General features: G+C 43.4%; 1 protein-coding gene across 6 annotated transcripts in view; it reads right to left on the minus strand.

Moving 5' to 3' along the window:
* Nucleotides 1-23,122, minus strand: part of CDKAL1 (CDKAL1 threonylcarbamoyladenosine tRNA methylthiotransferase) — a 705,817-nt gene that overhangs the window by 80,160 nt on the left and 602,535 nt on the right. For all 6 annotated transcript variants that reach the window (XM_078446595.2, XM_078446596.2, XM_078446590.2 and 3 more), the window contains 2 exons: nt 6,178-6,261; nt 3,098-3,262 (listed from right to left, as the gene is read on the minus strand). In XM_078446595.2, coding sequence (XP_078302721.2) covers nt 3,098-3,262; nt 6,178-6,261 — 249 coding nt within the window. The remainder of the gene's footprint in view (nt 1-3,097; nt 3,263-6,177; nt 6,262-23,122) is intronic.

Here is a 23,122-nt window from a genome sequence, read left to right on the forward strand (position 1 = left end):
TGAGACAAAACAACTCTAAAGTAGCATAGGGCTAAGTACTTACAGGATTATCAAATTCTCAATTAGGGTAATGCATTTACTATGGACAATAATTTTTTAACACAGTGTTTTGCTTTAAATGCTCTGACCTTTCCGGATTTCTTTACAAAGTGTATGGCAGGGGGCATCCTTCCAGAAAGACTCAGGAAAGCCTACACAATGCAGAAACCCATTCGGATGGGATTGGTCCTCTGGATCTGAACAGATGATCCTAATATATAGAGACGCACCCCCCACGCTGACCTCCGTAAATGTGTCCTGCATGAGAACGGCTGGAACAATGAACAAACCCACGACTATTAGTACCAGGCCATCTTCAGAGTTTTGCTCTTTCTAGACGCAACTAGATTTCAGGGAAATGGGAAACAACCGTTTGGTAGCTGTGTGCTATGTTCCAGGAACAGGATCAGGTGGTTTACAGGCACTCCAGAACCTATTCCTTCCAACGGCCCTATGAGATAGACATTATGATTCCCACACATTATGATTCCAAATTAAGCTTGGGAGTTGCATGGCTCGGGTAAACTGGCAAGTCCAGATGCAAAGTCAGGTCCGTCTGACCCCAAGGCCATGCTTCATCCACGCAGGTGAGCTGATGTTTTCATTCGAGAGTTCCAGCACCTTTACGAGCGCTCACAGAGCTCCAAGTGCCGGAAGCATGGTTTTCACCTCTATCAACTACTTCTAAATTCTACGAAAATGTAGGTTGTTCTCTTCCTGCCTAATGTATTTTGGTTTCTACCATCAGCAACAACATTTCTAACATCAGGACAAATTCATTAAAGAAGGCTTTCTGGACCCCGAGCCTGGCGTATCTTTAAAAGCTGACAAATAATGAAGTGTAAAGCTATGCTAGTTAATGTCCAGGAAGTCGCACACGGTAACGAGAGACTTGCCTGATTTCTTCTCGATGCAAGCATCCGAACTGATAATCCCAAACCCTTTGGTTTCATGCATACTCTAAGACTCCTCCTCGAAAGCCAGGAGGGCCAGCACATCCTAGCAAGGATCTCGGACAGCCCAGGGTGGAGGGAGGCTGGTGGTGGGAACAGATGTCAACACATGTTCTAGGCTGGAGGCAGGGAGGAAGGCAGAGGGGAAAAGGCTGCTCCCCCACTCCCCGGAATTTAAATGGGGCTGCCCTTTTAGCAAGAAACAGTATAGTTAAGGAACTAACAGAAGGGCACTGCTTTTCTTGGTTTACGATAATGTTTCCGAACACTGTCCTTTTCCACGGACACACGTTGACGGGATTACGTCCGGCAGGGTCTTTGAGATAATAGTTTGCCCCCTACTGCCATGTGCTGTGAAGTCCTTTGCATTGTGGCAATTTATTTTCTTTTAATTTTGATTTATTTTTATTTTATCATTCAGAGAGAGAGAACGTGAATGGGGGAGGGGGGAGAGACAGACAGAGACAGGGAGAGAATCCCAAGCAGACTCTGTGCTCGGTGCACAGCCTGACGTGGGGCTCCATCCTGTGACTCTGGGATCGTGACCTGAGCCAAAATCAGGAGTGGGATGCTCAACCGACTGAGCCACCCAGGCGCCCCTCACTGTGGCAATTTTAAAGTCAACCTTGTAATACGCGCTCTGTAGAAAAGCAAACAACAACTACCACAGACCAACTTCCTTTAAAAATTTCTGAAGTATTGGGGCACCTGGGTGGCTCAGTCAGTTAAGCATCCGACTTCGGCTCAGGTCGTGCATGGTTGGTGAGTTCGAGCCCCGCGTGGGGCTCTGTGCTGACAGCTCAGAGCCTAGAGCCCAGAGCCTGGAGCCTGCTTTGGATTCTGTGTCTTCCTCTCTCTCCCTGCCCCTCCCCCACTCACTCTCTGTCTCTCTGTCAACAATAAACAAACATCAAAAATTTTTTTTTTTAATTTCTAAAGTATTAGCTAACACATCAACAGCCGACTCTCTAGCAGTAAAATTTAAATTCTGGATTCTACTGTTCCTTCCGGGTCATCCATCCCAAACCCCAAGGATTTTTTTTTTCTTTTTTTTAACAACAGCAAACATTCATGGTTGTGCTTATCCAGTATTAGAGTTCACTCCTTGTTGAGGACGACACACAGTTGGCGGGGCCGTGACAGAGGCTGGTGTGCGTCATTCCATTATCAGTCAGATGGCTGTGCACAGACATTTGTCAGGCTCGTGAGAGGTGTCACTCATGTTTGGACACCAGAGTCCATCACCACGTTAAGTGAGAACGGAGATAAGAGGGCCCTCTTTGTCACTACTCTCAAAGTCTAATTAACATGCCATTGTGACTTATTTTCAGGGGAAAGATAATACGCGTACTTAAACAATTGTGGAATTGTACGGTCAGATAAATATCACTTCTCCCTTTTTCCGCATGTGAAGTCATGGCTGCGTATTTTTTCTGGAGTGCTTAACAATTGTGTTGGAGAAAGGACATCAAATGATGCTTGGAAATGTGACACACATTTTCATTTCACACTCCATCAGCTTTTACAACTGTAGCTCAATGAAATGTAAGAGAGAGGTTGGCAAACAGCCATATTTACACCAAGGTATAAAACAGGGGTCAGGTTACTTTTTTATAGAAAGAAAAAAAATTGTCTAATTTTCACTCCACGTGACCAAAGCAGATATTCAACGGATGCCCTACAGAAAGGTCCCTAACCGCACACACCGGATGGACACAGTTTGGTGCCTGTTCAACTGCGGCTTTTGACTGCGATAAACAGCTTTGTAAAGCATGAAAATGTCCCTTTCCTCACCCCCTTCCACTCGGGATCTGCTGACACCGAAATATACCAGTCAGATGGTCCTCAGTGTTCCATCTTCCACCTGAAAATACTGCCTCCTGCCCTCCGCCTCTGGCCCGGAAGCAGAAACAGCTATTCGTCTCCAGGCATCGGCAAAAATGCATCTTCCTAATTCAGATTTCAATCTGTCAGAAAGGATTAAAGCCTCGTGCGTGCATAAAAAGGGAACTCCAAATGATAAGGGAAACGTGGGCTGGAGACACGGTGCTTCTACAGCTGCTGTTTTGCCAGCAGGGTAGAGAGGAAAGCGTCTTTTTACTCACCTCTGGCAAACCCGAGACTTCTCCCTTCGCTAATGGTTTGCTGATGGATGGCGTGTATACTCTGGCGTCTGATACCGGCTGCCCTTTCATAAAATGTTTTCCTGATTCATAAATGTCCACTTCGATCATCTTCCCCATGAATGTGGGGTCCTTTGGCACTAAAACCTTGAAAAAAAGTTCAGAAGGCTTAATTTTTTTTTTTTTAAGTGAACATCGAATCTTAGAACCGCTTCGGATCTATAGAATCCCTGCCCAGAAGGCAGAGGCTGTCTGTACACCTCGCCACCAGTTTTCCTAGCGTGAGTGTCCTATCATTAGTAAGATAATATAATTAGCAAGCCAATACTGATGTGCCACTGTTAACTGAAGCCCACACTGTATTATTCAGATTTTGTCCCCTAAGATCCTTTATTTCCCGCTCTGAGATCCTGTCCCAAGTAGGCTCCATCTTGCAGCTGCTCAAGGACCTGCAGATCTCCGGTGAGGAAGGCATTTCTGGAAGGAGCTTCCTGCCGGGCGGCAGACAATGCTCTCTCATTGCGGGACGCCTGCTGTCCTGAGGCATGTGGTAGGCAGGCCCGGGAAATCCCCCAGCAATCAGCCAGTCACTTTTGGACAGGCCTTTGATATTCTGCTCTTGGCTGTCCCAGGCAATGAAGAAAACGGAGACAACACTGATGAAAGCCTTATACTTTTAATACCTGCCAAGGCAGCTGTCAGAAGAATGGCTTGAGTAGACGCTTCAAATCAAAGGCCTGCACGTTTATGTGGATGTGAGCGTGTGCGAGCGCGTGGGCGTGTGCTTTGGTTGGGGGCGGGGGAGGCAGGGCAAGAACGCGTACAAGCGGCCTTCTTAATATCCCAAACGCTGGTGTTTGCGGCTGGATGACTCCTGGAACTAAGGGTTCCTGTTCCCTGCCTTCCCTCTGTTATCAAATGCATCCAGGTTCCACCTGCATCCAGGATCCCCTGCTCGAGTTGACGGGAAACTGTCAGCCGGCCGGTCGAAGGTGTCTGATGGAGAGTACTTGTTTACCTCGACAGATGCCTCGCTCCTTTGGGGACCTGTCGCCGGTTTGCACGCAATGTGTTTCCCTCACGCTTCTATTTCAGAGCCACAGCTGCGTGCCAGTCTTTTTAAGGTGGGATCCAAAATAAATAGACTAAATTCTAATCCAGCAATCCTTTGATATCTAGATACGATCTCCCCTGCTGGAACGCATCTCACTTGGAAAAAGAATGCCTGTGAAATCTTTGATACGCTTCCTTGTGGACACCAGCAAGTCACAGAGGCGCTGGCGGTCCCCAACCAATTTCTCTGGGATCTCGGTCTTTCCGGGTTTGATTCTTTCATGACCACTGAGCATGCGGCTTCATCCGACGGTAGGAGAAAGGTCACCTGGGCGGTGAATGACTCACGGCAAGCCCAGGAACTACAAGGCTTCAGTATCAGAATATGAAAGCCCTTTTACATCGGTTTTCATAAAACAAGGAAATCTCTGGAGTAAACCGTCTCTGAGAGATGTGGTGCTATTCCGGGGGAAAAATAACTCTCCTTGATCTGCTGCCTTGATCTGAATGAAGGGCTCAGTGTTTTTTTTTTTTTTTTTTTCCCCTCCAGTTTTAATAATTGGAAAAAGCCCGACTGCTTTAAATTGGAGGAAACAGCTAATGAGGCATGCCATTGCCTTTAAAATGAAGGGGAAAAAAGTTCCCCGCTGAGGCAAAAACCCAGATGGCAGAGAAAAGAGAGGGAAGAGGCGACCAAAAATACAATCGAGTTCCTCCCCGGGGCTGAGCAGGTTGGCCTGAATAGGAAAATGGCTCTCTGGAGGCAACTAATGAGATGGAAAACGGGGAAGGAGTGCGGGGGACACCTCCTTGCTGTCGTTTCTGCCGGGCCTGGGACAGAACAGGACGGGTTTCCCGTGGGCCTTGACAGGAGCCTCCCAAGTCTCCGGGGGCTGCGGGGCCCCGGGTGGGGTTATTCCATGTGGAGCACGGGTGCGGTGGGGGAGGGGAGTAGGGGAAGGTCGGGGAGGGGGGCGCTCCAGCTACTGCCGCTCTGCTGTCCACCACGGGCAGCCAGCCTCCCCGGCCTCCCTCTCCCGGACTTGCCCACAGCGGCCTTGAGGGGCTTCCCGAGCTCTGATTTCAGCCATGAGCCACAGAAAAGAAAATTCACTCTTCATCTGATGAGAAAGGAACAAAAAAAGTAGGAAAACCCATCTGATATTAAGACAAGTGAACACAATCCAGGAGGGACCCTCGAAATCCCTAGGCCCGTGGGACAGTGTCCCATGTAGGAGGGGAGACACCATGTCTTTTTGGGCCCTTCCCAGGACCACCGGGGGAAGCAGAGACCCAAGTGCTGAAACAGGAGCCTGGCTGGCTCCGGGGGCGGCAAGGTAGGCCAGCTCATTGTGGGGGGGGGGGGGGGGTGGGCAGCCCGTGAGTGGGGGGCCCTTCGAGCTGGCCCTCGAAGACGACTCTCAAAGTGAAGCTGTTTTGATCCCCATACTGGTCTCCAGAGTCAGTCACACTGTTTGAGTTGAAACCACGGAACAGACTCTTTTCCCTTTGCCCAGCATTCTTATCAAGGTGGAAATTAAAAAAAAAAAAAAAATACTAAAACTAAACACAACTCAAAAAACAACCAGGCGACCGACCCCCTGAGTGAGCGCTGGGACAGTGAGAGGAAATCCCGGCCCTTCCAGGCTGATGTCACCCGTGCAGACATCCTTCCTGTTCTCTGGGCAGGACTTTCCCCTGTGCCCTGCCAGGCTGCGGAATTCTGGCAGGGGGAGCTGCCTCCTGAGCTCCCACAGCCTACAGCTGGTCCCGTCTAAGAGTAATGAGGACTAAAACACAGCTACTCCTTTGTGGAGGTTGTTTTGGAGACCGAGCCACCGAGATAGCCCCCGTTAGTCTAGCTAGCTGGAGGCTGTAAAACAGCCTTGCGGTGACAAGATTCTACCACCTTCCATCCCTTTGAAGTTCCTTTTGCTTGAAGTGGTTTACTTCACAACCTTCTCACTCTGGAGAAAGCGTTGAGAACTTAACGCAGAAGTGTCTCTCACCTGCTCATAGAATCGATTGTGTGCGACATAGAACTTGGAATCAAAAGATTCTTCTGTCACTAACACTTGTTGTCTTTCACCAATCTGTGGAGACAAGGGGAGAAAAAAAGGCATGGTAAAGACAGAAACCTGAGAATCCCAAAGAAAACTGCCCGCCCAAAGAGTTCTGGATCAGTAGGCAGTGTCCTCTTGGACTGAAAGCAGACTCCGGATTGCTACTCACTGAACAGCTAATACAGGAAGCATTGATTCACCTTTCCTGAAAGACATTATTAAGTATGCGCTAATGCAAAATGAGCATAGCATGAAATCTTATTTCCTTACCTAACTAAGAAACAAAACTCAGCTTCCTCTTTCCACGTAAGAGGAAGTTAATTAAGGCGTCTAAGACACACAAAAGTCTCATAAGTATCACTTTGTCTCTTGAAGCAAAGTTGCAAAACAAGCCAGGACAAGCTGCTTCTAATCCAAATTCATGAAAATATTTTCGCAATGGTAAAGAGTAGTAATAAACATTAATTTGAGTTATGACGGATGTCACACTGAAGAAAATGCCTCAAAAACTAGTCATTAAGTCCTTGCATCTAAACATGTCACGCAATGCATATGATTCTGAAATTACCGATTAAATTCGTATAGCTATTTACTTATTATATACATTTTTCTCTCTCCTAAGAAACTGTTTCTTCTTTGTTGAAGCCATGACCTTATGCTCACTGGTTTGTTTGTTTTTTAAGAAAGACAGAAAAAATATGGGACTGTTAATTCTCTACAGGATCAATCTACATTTATGATCTAAGTGTGTATCTTTAATAACCAAGAAGTTAAATCAACCAAAACATCAGTTAAAGAAATGTGACTAGTCTACAAACTTCTACCAATTCCAAGTTTATTCCACTGCTAAATGCAACATTTAAAGTATCAATTCTTTTTTTTTTTTCATAAGGTTGTCAAAACGTCTGATGTAGTAAACTAGCTGGATTGAATGACTGTGCCCCAAATTATTTTTGCCTTTGCTACTTGATAAAGACAACCCTCCATTATTAAAGCACATGGACAAGAAGATTTTTAAAAAGCAGTCCCTATTCTCAGATATAGGGACTTGTCACCAAGTTCAGGCAGTTAGCATTTAGGAAACGTAAACACAGCTGCACTCAACAGACCACCTAATAATTAGAAACAAAACAAAACACCAAACACCCCTCTCCGACACACAATGCCAATGCCTAAACACGCTGCAATTTACTATCTTTTTTACCACCTCATTCAAAATGTAGCCCCCTTAGCCAAAGGTCGTAAGGTCTTGAGGATGATCCTTATCAAACACTTATTTCACTCCCTGAAAACAAATGGGAAGTTGCTGCAACATTAATCTCTTTTTTTTTTTTAATTTTTTTTTTTTTTCAACGTTTTTTATTTATTTTTGGGACAGAGAGAGACAGAGCATGAACGGGGGAGGGGCAGAGAGAGAGGGAGACACAGAATCGGAAACAGGCTCCAGGCTCCGAGCCATCAGCCCAGAGCCTGACGCGGGGCTCGAACTCACGGACCGCGAGATCGTGACCTGGCTGAAGTCGGACGCTTAACCGACTGCGCCACCCAGGCGCCCCTAATCTCTTTTAAAAATCAAGTCACAACAAAAGAAAGTCTCCCCAACTGCGACTTTGAATGGGAATGGCTCTGTTTATTTAAAAAGACGGATGGATATTGGGTTTCACTGAAGTATATTCTTCTGGAAGAAAACTTAGAATGTTTATACACAGTTCACAGTGTGAGTTGCTTATAACTTAAGCTAAGTATCTGTCAATGGTTCTTAAGGAAATCTGCAATTACACTTGATCTCACATTAAGTTTTTGGGAAATTAACAACAATATGAGACTGCAGAGTCACTGAAAACGTAGGCTGCTTCTTTCCTCTTGTTTGTATGAATGTGGACGGCTGTAGTCATCATCTCTGGGCTGTTCTATTTTACCTGGAGGTACTAACAATGATAGCAATACATACACAGAGCTTGAAAGGCTTGCTATGTTTGTACAGTAGAGGGAAAGGCTTTCGATCATCCATCAGAGAACTCTTTGTAGGTGAGTATTTAACTATCATTCGCCAAAGGGATGCAGGAAAACAGCTACGTGCAGTGATTTACGGCGGCAAACATCTCTGCCTTGTGTCCCCCCGGCCACAGATTTTGTCTCACTGGTGAGGCTCCTAAAGTTCCTCAGAAGATACTTAGCAAAAAATGAGCCTAAGAAACTAGGACTTTTATCAAAAGCTGCTGCAATTTATCCCAACCCCCTGAAAAAACCAACAAAAACAAGAATAAATGCTCTCATACATAAAGAAGATATACAGAATACAGATACACAGAATGAAGGTGCAATGAAGTGAATATCAAATATAACCTTTAAGAGAAGTGACTATTTGAAGGAACCTTAAAAACACCAATGACGCCAAGGAAGGAGGGAAGTTCAGGCGGGACCCCCTCGAAGAGGCAATTTTGCCTTGGTGACAATAAGGGAACTTATGGACCAAGGGTTTGCTTATAAGGCTCAAATCTTTCTCTAAATGAGCTACCTCGCCCTCTGCTTTCCAACTGTTTTCTCCCTAACCTCATAAGATAACCCAGCATGGTTAAGGACCCATATATAACAAACAAGATTTAGGGTAATTGTCCTGATTTGCCTTAAGAATGTCTCTGCCAACCAGCAAGGTTGTCCCGGTCTGGGGCAGAAGTTGGGGGGTCGGTGGGGGGGAGGGCAGGGAAGCAGGGAATCTGGAGAAAAAGGGCAAAGCTACAGATATCCTCAGGCCATGAGGACAGCCACGGCCCAGCTATGTATTGTGCTAAAGGCAGAGAGAATCCACTGGAAGGGATTCGTGTGTTTTACCGACGGAGAATGATGGAGAATACACTGTGTCTCATCCGAAATTCTGCGACGTCTACGTTCACCCGACATTCTGATATTCTCCTCTGGCTACCTCACCATCATTGACAGGAATGCAAGATTACAGCACTGGCTTAAGACAAGTCTTCTGCAGAAGAACTTAACACAAAGATGGTTTGTGCTATTCAAGAAACGATCAAACTCCCCAGAATATGTAAGAGGTTAAAGTAAATGTTTGCACAAAGATCGTGACCAGGAGCGCAAATTAAGATGCCAGTGGAATTGTGAGCCCCAAGCATGGTTCCGAGGCAGCTTCCAGATGGGGGGGAACATTCAAGGACAGGAGGGAAGGGGGCACTTGGAAGTGTGGGGAGAAGCAGGGGTGCAGAGTTCTAGCAGAACTTAGGAGAGAGCATCTCAGGGAGGGTTATTCAAAACACTAGCTGCCACATGTTTGACAGGATCACATGTAGATGCTGGGGCGGGGGGTGGGGGGAGACACGGGGTCTGAGCAGATTATTTTTTTAAGATAAAAGAGATGTGACTACGTTTTGGGTTTTCACATTCCTTGTCACAAAAGGGAGGGGTGGGTGAAACTGGCTGCAGGTGGGTAGAGGAGAGTCAGGCTGATGAGGAAGTGGGTCATAACACGTAAAGGACCTTTCAGTTCCAAAGTTCTAGGTCACTCTTCATGGTAGATGGGCAGGCTAGGGCCTGGTGAGCCCGAGAGCTTTCCGATGGAGGAAACACGAACTCTACACCCAGGCTTGCTTTCCTTAAAGTAAATATACGCTTATGGCCCTCTGCAAATTTACAGCTACTTTCTTGCTGCACTTAAAGTAATGTGATCTCTAATGCACACCAAAGAAATAGTTACAAAGTCTCTCAAAAAGCTGTCTAGTGACATGAGTCTAAAGAAGCCGGTCAAAATCTTCCCAGCAAAGCCCTTGTTTTATAATCCTAACAAAGAAAACGCTTTTGCCTCGGATTGTCTTTATAGGTATATAATCTATACAGTTGATTAACTAAAATGTGCATTTAATTTCTTCAACATTTTTTTTTAATTATTTTTTAAAGCTTATTTCTTTTCAGAGAGAGAGAGACACAGAGAGAGAGTGAGCACATGGGCAGGGGAGGGACAGAGAGAGGAAAGAGACAGAGACTCCCAAGCAGGCTCACATTCTCAGTGCAGAGGCTGACATGGGTGGGGCCCGATCTTATGAACCGTGAGATCATGACCTGAGCCGAGATCAAGAGTTGGACACTCAACTGACTTAGCCACCCAGGTGCCCCTAATTTCTTCAACATTTGAGAATCTAGAAACTTGGGCTGGGAAGTTAAGGATTTCTATGGGAAACTCAGATTCCTTTTACCAAGTCTGCCCTTGATGACATTGGTACAAGGGGCTGTCATCAGTCCTGGCACCTGCTCTCCCAAGTGGGCCCACTTTGTCTTGTATTCATCAAATGTCCGCATAGAAAGCTGTTTTCCTAGGGTGTGCAGAACTTGGTCCATTGTAACCTAACTTTAGAACGATGTTTTATGAAAAATGAATTATAAGAACAGTCTCATAAAACCATTCTTCTTCCATTTCACAGACCGTGTCACCAAAGCGAGGGATGGGTATAGAACAAGGACTCACAAGACCCTGCATTCCTGGCCATCTCCCAGAGCCGATGTGAAGGAACGCGTGAGAGGCACAATTCTCCAGGCCTTGTTGAAAGGCCGGTAGAAAGGTTCTCCGAGTTATTTGTTTATTTATTTACCCACAGAGGCAGAGGTTCCCTAAATAGACCAGGAAGGTAAGAACCGGGCGCAGGTCTGACAATCTCAGATTCCACAGAAAGAGCCGGCAAGATGTGGTGATTTGGTCAGTGGCACGGACAGAGAGCAGAAAAGGAAGTCTTGGAACCGGAAGGCCATGCTACCTGGTGCCTCCTACTTAAGTGCTAGCTGGACAAAGGGGACGGCGTCAAAGATCTCATTCCGCTCTGCGTGACTTGCCCCTGGGTAGAGAAACATCTGTGACAAACAAAAAGCAGGGTTTTAAAATTCAATTTTTGGGTAGAATTTTTAGTATGTTACATCATCAGCTAGCTGTGTTATTTGTGTCACATCTATGTTTAAACTTTCCTAAGTGCCTGAAGTTGTGAGAAACATCAGTTCTAACCATATGCCCAGATGACACACGTGAAACACGTGCTTGCATTGAAGAGCAGTGGTTTCCAACAGAATTTGGTTGCTGAGTGAATGCTCATTCAAGTCTGCTCTATTTCTCCATTCGTCCTTGGAAAGTTCCTACGGGGCTTTAAATCCTCCAGGATTTAGAGAGAGAGACTGAACAGAATCACTTGAAGGCAGGCAAGCAACACAACATTAAACAAAGACATTAGACTATGTGGACTTTTCCCTGCAACTCAGGACAAGTGTTACTAATGAAGGATTCCCTGCACTTGAAGAAGTAAAAGGTTTCTTTGAAACTCCTGTATATGACTTTAAGTGTAAACTATATGTAAAGTTTATTTCTTTTTATTAGTCCCCCCCCCCCCCCATTTCTATTTCACTTTATACAGAGAACCTGAGAGAAGGTTTGGAAAAGAAATTCCAATTCCAGTCTCTAACCTAACTGGAGGGTCAGGTTAGAGAGACCTCAATATTTCAGTGTAACTGCTCAGGGTCCAAAAAGCATTCACAAAGAACAAATATGTATTTGAGGACCACTGTAAAAGAAGTACTTATTTCCTGAAACAGTTAATAGGAAGGTAAAGAAATTATTTTGTTTCCTCCGAAAAGTTTCCAGAAATTAATTTTTCTGTCCAGTTGCCTTAGGGGGAAAAAGGAGATTAGAACACATCTATCAAAAGCTCTCGTAATTATTTATATACCATTCCTAATAAACCTGAATATTATCTCTGTTTTTCCTATGAAATAGTCCAACATTCCATTTCTGCAGGTAAGCTGTTGAGGGTTTTTTGTTATTTTTCTTTGTTTTCTTGTTTTTTGTAGATAACAAAATACAGTTTTTCCACCTGACTGGTTTCTGAATGCATGACTCTGGAAAATGTCAAATGTCTTTCTTTAGCTGCAGTCAAATTAGTTCCCCCCACCACCCCCCACCCCAAGCTGCCTGGAACATGTTAAACACAAGGCTGTGACCCTAAACTCTGAAATAATATTTCTAGTGTCTGTGCAAAAGCCTGCCCTCACATACACCTTTAGACTAATTACTGCAGTGTAATGTTGCCAGCGAACCACTGTAATTACACTTGGAGAAAAGTGTGGTCTTGTTCTCTCCTAGCTAATGAAAATGATAACCTTTCCAGTTTGATTCATCATTCACAACAGGCAGAGCATGTGATGCCGGGTCTCCAGGGTATACGGTAATTTTCCTGACTGTTTATGCACACTCCCGTTTTCTGGCCGTGCAGAAGCTGGAATGAAAGAACCAGGCACACTAATGGTAAAAACAGTCGACAGTAATAATAGCAATAACATTAAAATTTAATATCATCCTTACTCAACAGTTCCATTCTCTAATGAAAGGGCCACGACACAGGAATGTGTGTCAAAAATGATGATAGCCCAGAAAACAAGTAATGAGACTCCAAGTCCATCATACTCAAAATCCTTGCCGTCAGTTTATTGGTCTACTTACAGATTCCTGAGAGACGCTGGACGGTTTATTCTCAAAGGGGCTGACTTATATCGGGCTCTTAGACACTGACAGAAAATACATGCTATTAGAGTTTTTCAAAGCAGTATCTGCTAGGTGAAAAACCATATATTGTTTAGCTCTACTTATTAGTAGGAAAAAATACATTCAGTAGGGAAAAAAAATGTTCCCCTGGGGTAGAATATCCACACCTTTAAGTATTTCATCTATGCACATCCATTAATTACCCTGAGTATCCTTGTGATGTTATTGTTCCTTCTTCACGTTTCAGAAGAAACAGGAAGAAAACGGCAAAAAACAATTTTTGGCTCTTCGCAAAAGCAGTGATGCAATATAAAGAGATCAGACCCAAGGTGGTTCTCTTGAATCAAATCGGACTGTGACATTCCTTCTAACAACAGCCCTGTGCCCTGTCTTCTTCAGTCCCTGGCTGGGTTTTTTTCCAGCCATGTGCCCACTCTACCATGAGAAAAGACAATCTAAGGGAGTCTCTTCCCAGTGAGAGATAAAATCCCATTCTTAGTAACAGAGCTATTGTCACCTGCTGGCTGAGAGCCAACAGTCATAGTACAGTAACTGTGCTTTATTGATCTGGTTAAAATAATTCTCTACAGCAAATAGTTCCATGATAAATGCCAATCAGATCCCTTTCCAGCATTAGAAATGCAGACCTGTGTGCTAACTGAACTTCCAATTCAAAAAACAACCAAGTTTTAACTACCTGCCTGTACATTTTTGGTATTCTAGAACATTCTAAGGTGTTACCTATAATGCGTTTGTGGAATTAAAAACAAAAACAAAAACAAAAAAAACTGTGTTAAAAACATAGAACATGAGATCCACTCTCTTAACAAACCCGCACGAGTTTCCCTTTCTTGTTGCAGACCCGGAACAAAGTATGTTAGATCTATTTTTCCTGCATCAGGTAAGCTCGACAATGCCCAGGCAATATAGGAAAGTGCTCAACATTTAAAACTTATCTCAAGTCCCAAGGCCAGATGTCGCCAGTAATATCTATCCATGAGATCTTATTAATGGGATGACTAAATGAGACCACTATGAGATATTCTGTGGAACCTTTTTTTATTTAATAGTCCAATTCTAAGGCTGGACAATTATCTCCATCCCATTCACTTCCACCTTCCTGATCTTTTCACACTGGTCTCTCCCAGTCATTCCTCAGCACATCCGGGTCAATCTTCTTTGATGAGTTTCTCTTAAAGGCACAGAAATGGTCACACTTACCAGCTCAGAACTAATTAACAGACCACCTTTCCTGGAGGAAAGCATCTTTAGGATTTTTGTTTCACTGATAACACAATAAATTAGCCAGATGACACAGATAAAGAAAGAGAGGCCACTGAGTTTTAGAGATCTAGCGTTTATGTAATTCTAGTGATGTGCAGGGATTACCTGCCACTCGCCCTCACCTCTTTCCTCAAGAACCTCATTCCGGAAGTACTGCGTGAAGACTGCTGAGAGCCAGGTAACTTCATTCTCCTAAACACGACTGCAGTGTAAGACTCAGAAGAATTCAAAGAAAGCTCCGGACATTTGGAGGAAAAATGGTACGGGCCTGGTCTGCAGGACACCTTGCAGTTTTCTCCGGGGTGAAAGGCTTCTTTTCAAACACTACATTATAGGCAAGGATGGATAAGTTCTAGTACACCCAGACTCTAAATGTGAATTTTTGGAATCATCAATTTTAGAGCTGGCATGGGTGGAAGAATGAATAGATCATTTAGTTCAAATACATCATTTTATAGATGAGAAAACTAGGGCTCATTAGAGATTAAGTGACATGGCCAGAGTCATACAGCCCGTAATATTCATCCATCACATGAAAAATGGATTTTATACTGACAATTGTTTTTAGGCAAGTGAGTTACTGAATAACTCTAAACCCGCACCACCCAGCACAGTGGCCACGAGCCCTTAAAATGTGGCAAATCCCAACTGAGAGGTGTTGTAAAATACACACTAGTAAAAAACACACAGCAGATTTCAAACATTTAACATGAATAAAAGAATGTAAACTATTTCATGAATTTGGTATTGATTACATGCATATATTTTTGACAGATTGAGTCAAATCGAATATATTCTTAAAATTTACCTGTTTTCTTTCTTTTTTTAGTGTAGCTACCAGAAAATTTAGAACACGATCTGCGGTTCACAGGACATTTTTATTGGACATGGCTGCTCTAGACCATTATTATGTAATTTTTAAGGATTTAACAGAAATCCATTTCACTGGTGATTTAAAAAAATTTTTTTAACTCACCACAAACATTCTTAATTTTGGTAATCATATAGATGCAACAATTTAATTTTAGGAAAGAATGCACACATATCTATAAGTTATAAAGGTGGGAATTGTGAACTGGGAAATTCCTCTTTTTGATCTTTATTCTTGCTTCCGTTTTTCTGGTCCATCACAGGCTCCCCCATAGCTAAGGCATGACCAACTTGCTTGTTTGTTTGTTTTGTTTTGTTTTGTTTTGTTTTGTTTTGTTTTTTGGGAGATCCAGGCAACCAAGGGGAGGCCATCTAAATTTCCCATTTCGTGTGGCTGCGAAAGCAGCCCTATAAAAACAAAACAAAACAATGGTGTTTCGACTAAAAAGGCAGAGATCGAGCATTCTCAAATTCATATCTAAAAATGCCAAATAATGAATGTCCGAAATACATGCCACCTTTGGTAAGATAAACCTTTCCTTACCGACCCTGTTACGGAAGAACTCTGCATAGACGTGAGTAATAAATAACACATGCACTATATCCCACCATCTTTCCCCCATTTGCCAGCCAGGATTGAGGCTGAGGAAGCAGAAAGGATTAAGCAGAAATCAAAGGCAGCCAAGCGCTAATGGTGTCTAATTAGCATAACAAAAGACACTGCCACAATCTTTCAGCAGTGGGCAATACATCTCATTAAAGAAGACTGAATAACAATTATTCTCTCCCGCTCCCCCCATACCTCTTGGCTTAGCTCCGGGAGACCCTGAGAGCTCAGTTCCAGAGCCTCTGCTTTATGGGCCAGGCATTCAGGCTGCAGGGGAAAGAGCCTACTTGTATTACTGTGCACCTGCATCTCTGTGATTTATTCTGATTTCCTCTCCTGCCGTGAAAGTGCAGCTTCTTCAAGCACATACAAGTCCTGCTAGGCAGTTTATAGGTATAGAATACTGAGGAATGGCAATGATAACAAAACAACAACAGCAAAAAAATGAATGCTAGTTCTCCCCTAAAATGTCTTTATTTAAAGAAAATTGATCTATTTGTCTCTCTTTGTCTATTCTGTTTTTCCCCTTTAATGTTACTTCACTGTCTCAGAGGTGATGAAGGTAAACGGAAATTTTACCAAATTTTATTGCAACCAGTCATTAGCTGTGGGCATGCGCACACGCCTGCACGTGCACGTCGTGGAACTTAAATGGGAGCAGTCTGATTCAAAACGACCCTCTGTCCCTATTTCCTCTCGGTGATACAGGACGAAGAAAGTACATATAAAATTCAACCCTAAAAAACTGTGGTTGCAGGTGGACACGGTAGTTTTTGTATAGCAGGTGGGGGGTGGTTTTTATATGAAATTTAAAGCAGGAATAAAGATTCTACTTAAATCAAGAATAAAAAGAAAATCCTCTTCCACAGTGATCACTAAGGAAGATGAAAGCTTCAAGTAATCCCATGTACTCTTTCTATCAATCTGCTTTGGAGGAAGGGCTGAGTGGGGAGGAAAGAGAAAAGGGCACAGTCATTTAATCCAAACAACTGCCAATTCTGAGCTTTATTTCTTGGTCAGTAACACCTTTCAAAAAGGAATCTAGTTACGAGGGTTGCTTTGATTTCTTTTTTAATGGCCTCTCCTGCCAAACACAATATTATATAGTCTACTTAAACCCCAGTGTTGCCATGTCTGTGAGTGGCTCTAGGAAAAACCGTTTATCACGTATGCAGACAGGAACCTCGCAATGGTTACCAAAGACTAAACAGCAGAAACCAAAGCCAACTCACCGAGTAGCTGAGAGAATCCTACTGAACCTATTTAGTAGGTCTGGATGTTTCAGACTGCCACCAAGTTACCGTATTGCAGGAATTGAGAGACCCTGAATAGTGGAGCCATTAAAAACAGTACAGACTGCTGACCTGGGGGAAGGCACTTTAATGCTACCCTGCACGTGGCGGTGAGCAGTTAAAATAAACCTTGGGATATCACTTAAATACGAGAAGGCCGTCCTCTGTATGGTGAACCACTCGGCAATCAAAAGCCGGTTTCCATCATCCTTCCTATAGGTAGGGTGGATTTTTAAAAATCCTCTCTCCCACTGAATTTCTCCTGTTTCATAGATCACCTTGTATTTTTTGTTTTTACTTCTTTGCCTATTTCCACCTTAAAATGTTGCCTAAAAGGGCATGCAAATATGATGATGCATTATCGCAAATTCTATGCGGCTTCGTATTTTAAAGGACAATAGGTTTGAATTTTAATCCCCAGTGACTAGATTTCTCCTAACAGCCACAGTCTTGATCTACCGCCTTATGTCTTACCAAAGGTTTCTGGGTATACTCGTACAATCTTCTTCCCTTTTCTTTAATTAAAAATTTTTAAATTAATTATTTTGAAGGGGGGGTGAGTGGGGGAGGGGCAGAGGGAATCCCTGGCAGGTTCTGTGCTGCCAGCGCAGAGCCCAATGCGGGGCCCAAACTCATGAACAGTGAGATCATGACCTAAGCAGAAACCAAGAGTTGGACGCTTAAGCGACTGAGCCACCCAGGCGCCCCTCCAGTCTCCCTCCCTTCCAAGACAGACCCCAGCCAAAAGGATGAGAGCTCAAGAAGAACTAATCAGAGAGTCAAGAGGCCTTCAGTTCTACCTCTGCTCCTAACTAGCTGTTTGACTCTGAGCGAGTCATTTCCCTCTGGGGCCTCAGTTTCCTCCTCTAAAAACAAAACAGGGGGATTTGAAATCAGTAACGGGTAAGGCCATTCCTTGTGTTTCTAAATTAGGAGTTCCATGGAGAAGGCTGGACCGCCAGCCAGGTGTCCCGCAGTGACTCAGGCAGCAGGGTTCTGCTGGGACCGGGGTCTGGGACAGGTGGCCCGCCCCAGCCTGACAGCAGGGACTGGTCTCAACACCCCCGGCTCCTTCCTCTCTCTTCCAGAGCTGACGCACGGTCCTGGCTTCGTGTTTGCCAAGGCGCAAGGACCAATGCAGAATGACTGGGAGTAACAATTCGGGGATCGGGTTGACCCACGTGAAAGAAACAATGAAAACAACTTGGCTGGAGCCTGGAATTTTCTGGTTAGTAACCTAGTTTGGGGGAGTCAGTATGTATGTGGAGAGGTTTGATTACTATTAGTAATACAGCTGACAGTGGCCCTGTTACCGCTAGGAGCAAATTCTGGAATTTCCTGCTTCAGTCTACTACAAGAAGATGGCCCTGTGAGCTGAGACACATCTAGAGCCCCTACTGGAGGTGCTGATTCAAGCAGCTGGGAGACTTCCAATTTTACGTACAGAACCGTCTTGTGACACTATCCGATTACGGCTTCAGAGCAAAATAACTTTGAGAAAGCAACACTTCAGATACATGACTATTTAGTCTAGACTGATGCTAAACTGGCTAACGAAGCCAAGTCTGCGGGAGGAGTTAGAATCCCAGCCCCCAGGAGCCCAGGTCAGCAGTCCTGCTGGGCCGACCCCAGCCCTCTGGAACAGTCCTGCCTGGGAAGCAGAGATAAAGAACTCTTATGCTCCCTTTCAAAGCCATGACTCAAAGGATTTCAGAGAAGGAAGACAAAGCATATTTAATGGGGAGAGAGGAGGAAAACTGTCCAATATTGATAAATCTACAACTCATTTGTTCAGGAACTATTGGAAAGATGAATTATGCTGAAAAAGATCCTCAGCAGCTTCTTGTCATTTCTAAAACATGATCCTATGCCTGCCTGAAAGAGTTAAGGCTGTATAAATATTTATCATTCTTCTTTCAAAAGGATAAGAAAAATTCCTTTTGCATACATGAATTTCAGATTGCTGAGCAAACATTAGGATATGGTCAGGGGCCCATCATCTTAATGAGGATATGGTAATGATAATGTGTTGGAAATGTATATATATATATATATATATATACATCGTATATATATAGAGAGAGCTTGCTTATATATGATCCAAAAAACCCTAGAGATTTTGATTTTATACTTAGGCATGCACAGACCCGAGAATAGTTAATGCTCTCAGAAGCATATGGACGGGATGACAGGAATACCATCAAGGGCTTACTTTGGGACCAGGGTGAAAGATTCATTAAAAGTGATAAATACGGTATGCCTTTCTTAATGTTTTGCAATTGCATATTCAATATAGCAGGCCAGTGACTACGCATTTTAACTGTCTTTATTTTTAAGAGAGCTGCCAGATTTTAATTACAGATTAAACAGTTATTTGCAAATGAGTACCTCTTCATTAACATATCAGAATCATAATAATAAACAATTCTCTGCTACAAAACAGCACCCTGAACAGTGTGAAGTTTAAGAACAGTACATACATATGGCATTACAGCAGGGCAAAACAGCCTACTCACCTTGAGCAAGCTGACACCTTAAAAAATGTTAAGGGAAGTAAATGACCTTGATGAAAGCTCACAAGATTCTGTATTTTATGAGACTGGAGATTTTGTTTCCTTTATTTGTGGCTATACCCCTGGTGCCCAGCTCCATGCCTGGTTCCTCGCAGGTTCTCAATAAATATTTGTTGAATGAATGAATGAAAGAGCCAGCGTTTTTAAGGAGTATATAGTTATATTTTTGTAGTTATACTGTCATGTGTTAATACTTTTAATAACATTGCTACACTGAAATCAAATCATCTGTGAGGTTACCCTCAAAGGATTTAATTCAGAAATTTATTTGAAGGGCTGGAGAAGAAACGCAGTTTTCAGTTACCACCTCCGTAACAAACAGCAGCTGTGAGAATCTTATTTCATAGTTCCTCACTTATTTTTATTAAAAAGACTGAATTTTTTTAGAGTAGTTTTACAGAGCAAAACAGAGGGGAAGGCACAGAGGTTTCCCACACATCTCCCTGCCCCTAAGCACACACAGCCTCCCCAACCCACGTGTCACTTCACTGACCGTGACAGGTGCACCACTCCTGTGAGGCATGTTGACAAGATTCCCTTATTTTTCATTTCTCAGGTATCCTCTTGTTGTTTCCAACTCGTAAGTGCAGAAACACAGAGAAGTTAAGTAACTTGCTCAAGGCTACTCTGCAGGACAGAGCTCCCAGCTCTCAGGCCCAGTGTTTTCTGAGTTGCACAACGTTGTACCCTCTCTTTACTACTTTTTCGGTGTCTGCAACCAAACACCAAAAAAAGAAAAAAATCTTAAAAAGAAAAACAGAGGTACTGTAGTGAGCAGGCAACACAGGGGTGCCTGGATGGCTCAGTGGGTTATGCTTCTGACTCTTGATTTTGGCTCAGGTCACGATCTCACAGTTTGTGGGATTGAGCCCCACGTCGGGCTCTGCGCTGACAGTGCGGAGCCTGCTTGGGATTCTCTCTCCCTCTCTGCCCCTCCCCTGCTTACTCGCTTTCTCTCAAAATAAATAAACTTGAAAAAAAAAAAAAAAGTGAGCACACAACACAGTAAAGCAGAAAAAGATGGGAGATGGAAAAGTAATTTTTGCCATCCTTCGCTCATCAATAAAGACGGAACACAATGAAAATATTTTCTCAAAACAGTCCCCGAGAGTTGCCTGCTCTGTTTTAGGCTACAAGGTCAAATACAGAGCTTCTAGTGTCAAAGTGCAGGCTAAGAAAACTGCCTCTAAGATTGACGTCAGCCAGATGAAGGGACGCTGGAGCCCGGCTGGCTCAGTCGGTAGAACGTGAGACTCTTGATCTCCGGGTTGTGCGTTCCAGGGTTCTGAGCCTCACGCCGGGTGCAGATTGCCTAACGAGAAAATCTTTTTAAAAAAGTAAAGGATGAAGGCGGACTTTCACCAGAGATGAGAGGCGTGAGGAACAAGAGAGGCCGGTGTGGGAGCTCCTTGTAGAGCAGGTCATAAACAGAAGAAAAAACCACAAAAGTTGCTCAGAAGATGTACTTGCTGCCTTTGTTTGTTTGTTTTTTTAGGGGACGTACGAGATGAGGAAAAATTAGTTAACACAAATCAGTAGCCCCATGGATCATTCATGCCTAGGCAAAAAAACACTTGGGTAGAAGTTTTAAAATTCAAAATGTTAATCCAGTTTTCTTAACAGTTATTGCATATAGGCTGAGGGATTCTGAAAACCCTTGGAGCTGTAAATTGTGGATTTTACCAAGCCCAGTGGCGTATAACTAGTATGGGAAGGAAATGGTTTCCTTTATTTCTTCACCAAACACCCCCACTCTACAGATCACAAAACTAAGGCCGACTGATGTGTTCTTAGTTGAAGTCAGAGTTTATAATGGTGACGCTGAATAATTTTTTTTTTTTTTGGAATGTTCTAAAATTCTAAGTGATAGCAATCTATTACTTGGAGTACACATAAACAGAATTATACAGCAAATAAAATGTTGTATGAAGGTGAAAGTTAATAGCTTAAAATATTCAGTCATAAAATTTTATTCCTAATTAAAAAAAATATGAAGAGGTATTATAAATAAATGATTAGTTTCAAATTCTTCAGCTTGCCAGAAAGCTAGCAGGCAAAAAAAAAAAAAAAAAAAAAAAAAAAAAAAAAAGGATTTAATGCTAATTATTCATTGCCCTCCCCCCAACCAGCATTTCCTAGAAAGCACCAGGACTGCCCCCTGAGGAAGTACTTGCTTGCCTCTAACAAGGCAACCTCACCTTCAGTACCTGACTTTGTGGAGCGTTAGTCCTGAGGTTAAATAAGGCCCAGCCTGATAAATGAAGGAAACATCTCATTATTAAGAAGCAAACCCATGATAATGAATTGTTGATTCAGGGCAATTAGTTTTATAAGCCTATTTCGGGTAATGTTTCTGTTCTGTTCCCATTCTCCCTCATCCTGCTCCCCCCCACCTCCCCACCAACCAATGCAGGCACTCTGAACCCTCTCCTCTCTTGGAAAATTCCACACTTTCTTTGAGCAGGTATCTTCCCTTTCCTCACCCCGAAAAGAGGTGAGGGAAGACACAGTGCCCTGCTAACAGCAGAGGAATCACTTCCCTTCCAATGAGCCTATCATTTGCTATGTCCTAGTTTAAAAGAGAACAGGGATCCTGGCAAATAAGAGTGTTTGAACTTGTAAAACTGACTGTGGCAGGGGCGCCTGGGGGTGCTCGGCTGAGCGGCTGAGTCTTGATTTAGCGTCAGGTCTCATGATCTCACACTTCGTGTCTGGTTCTGCACTGACAGTGTGGAGCCTGCTTGAGATATTCTCTGTCTCTCTCTCTCTCTCTCTGCCCCTCCCTCGCTCTTGCACGCGAGCGCACTCTCACTCTCTAAGAATAAATAAAATTGTTTTAAAAGCTAAAAACATGGCTTCCTCTTCGTGTGCTGAGCTCAGAATTACACAGGGCACACATCACATTAACAGCACGTCCGTGTTTTGTCCACGGACGTATCAGTGGAAATACACGTACGGAGACCAGATGCGCGCGTGGGCTTTGGGAAATGATGCTGTTACGAAGATCCTGAAACATACAGCCACTGTGGTGTAGTTCAGAGCGATGGTAAGAAATTTAATTTCACAGCTGTTTCCTTTTCCCTCTCATCTATCTCCCCCTTTCCCCAGCATACTGCCCCTGCCTTGGATACTACAGGACTGTCCCTCCAATCCTCACTGCTCATCTTCTCCGCTGCCCAACACGGGTCGCTACTTTCTCTCTTAAGCTGTATTTTCTGAGGTAGCTGACTGACCCCGAGTATCAAGGGGCGAGAAAACAGGTTGGGTTCAAGTGAGTTCTGACGTTTGTTTGGACAAGTTATTCCCTTTCGCCATCTATAAAATGCGGGAAGCTCATATCTAACTATCTTTGAGTTAGAAAGCACATGAAAATATCAGTGAAAATACAACAGAATACATTTTAAAATTTCACTTCTACAGGTTTATTCAACATTTCTGGGTAGGTTGCTAGGCTTTGAGAACACTTCTTATCGAAAGTAAACTATTACTCTATGTGTTTGCTTTCATTATCTTTTTGGGAAATCATCAAAAAGGATCAGTAAGTGATGATGCTTCAATTTCCTTACAGAACAAATGTTTGAGTAGATTCGGCAGTCATGTTTGAGATAATGTATCTCTTTGCTACTTAAAAAAAAAAAAAAGATCAGATGAAAACCTTTAATAATACCCAGCCAGGCTAAAGATCATATCACACTCTTTAAATCAAGCCTTTAGTTTTGTAAATCAAGTGCTCTGGTTT

This window comes from Panthera onca, chromosome B2, assembly GCF_046562875.1.
Source record: "Panthera onca isolate mPanOnc1 chromosome B2, mPanOnc1 haplotype 2, whole genome shotgun sequence".
Classification (NCBI taxonomy): Eukaryota; Metazoa; Chordata; class Mammalia; order Carnivora; family Felidae; genus Panthera; species Panthera onca.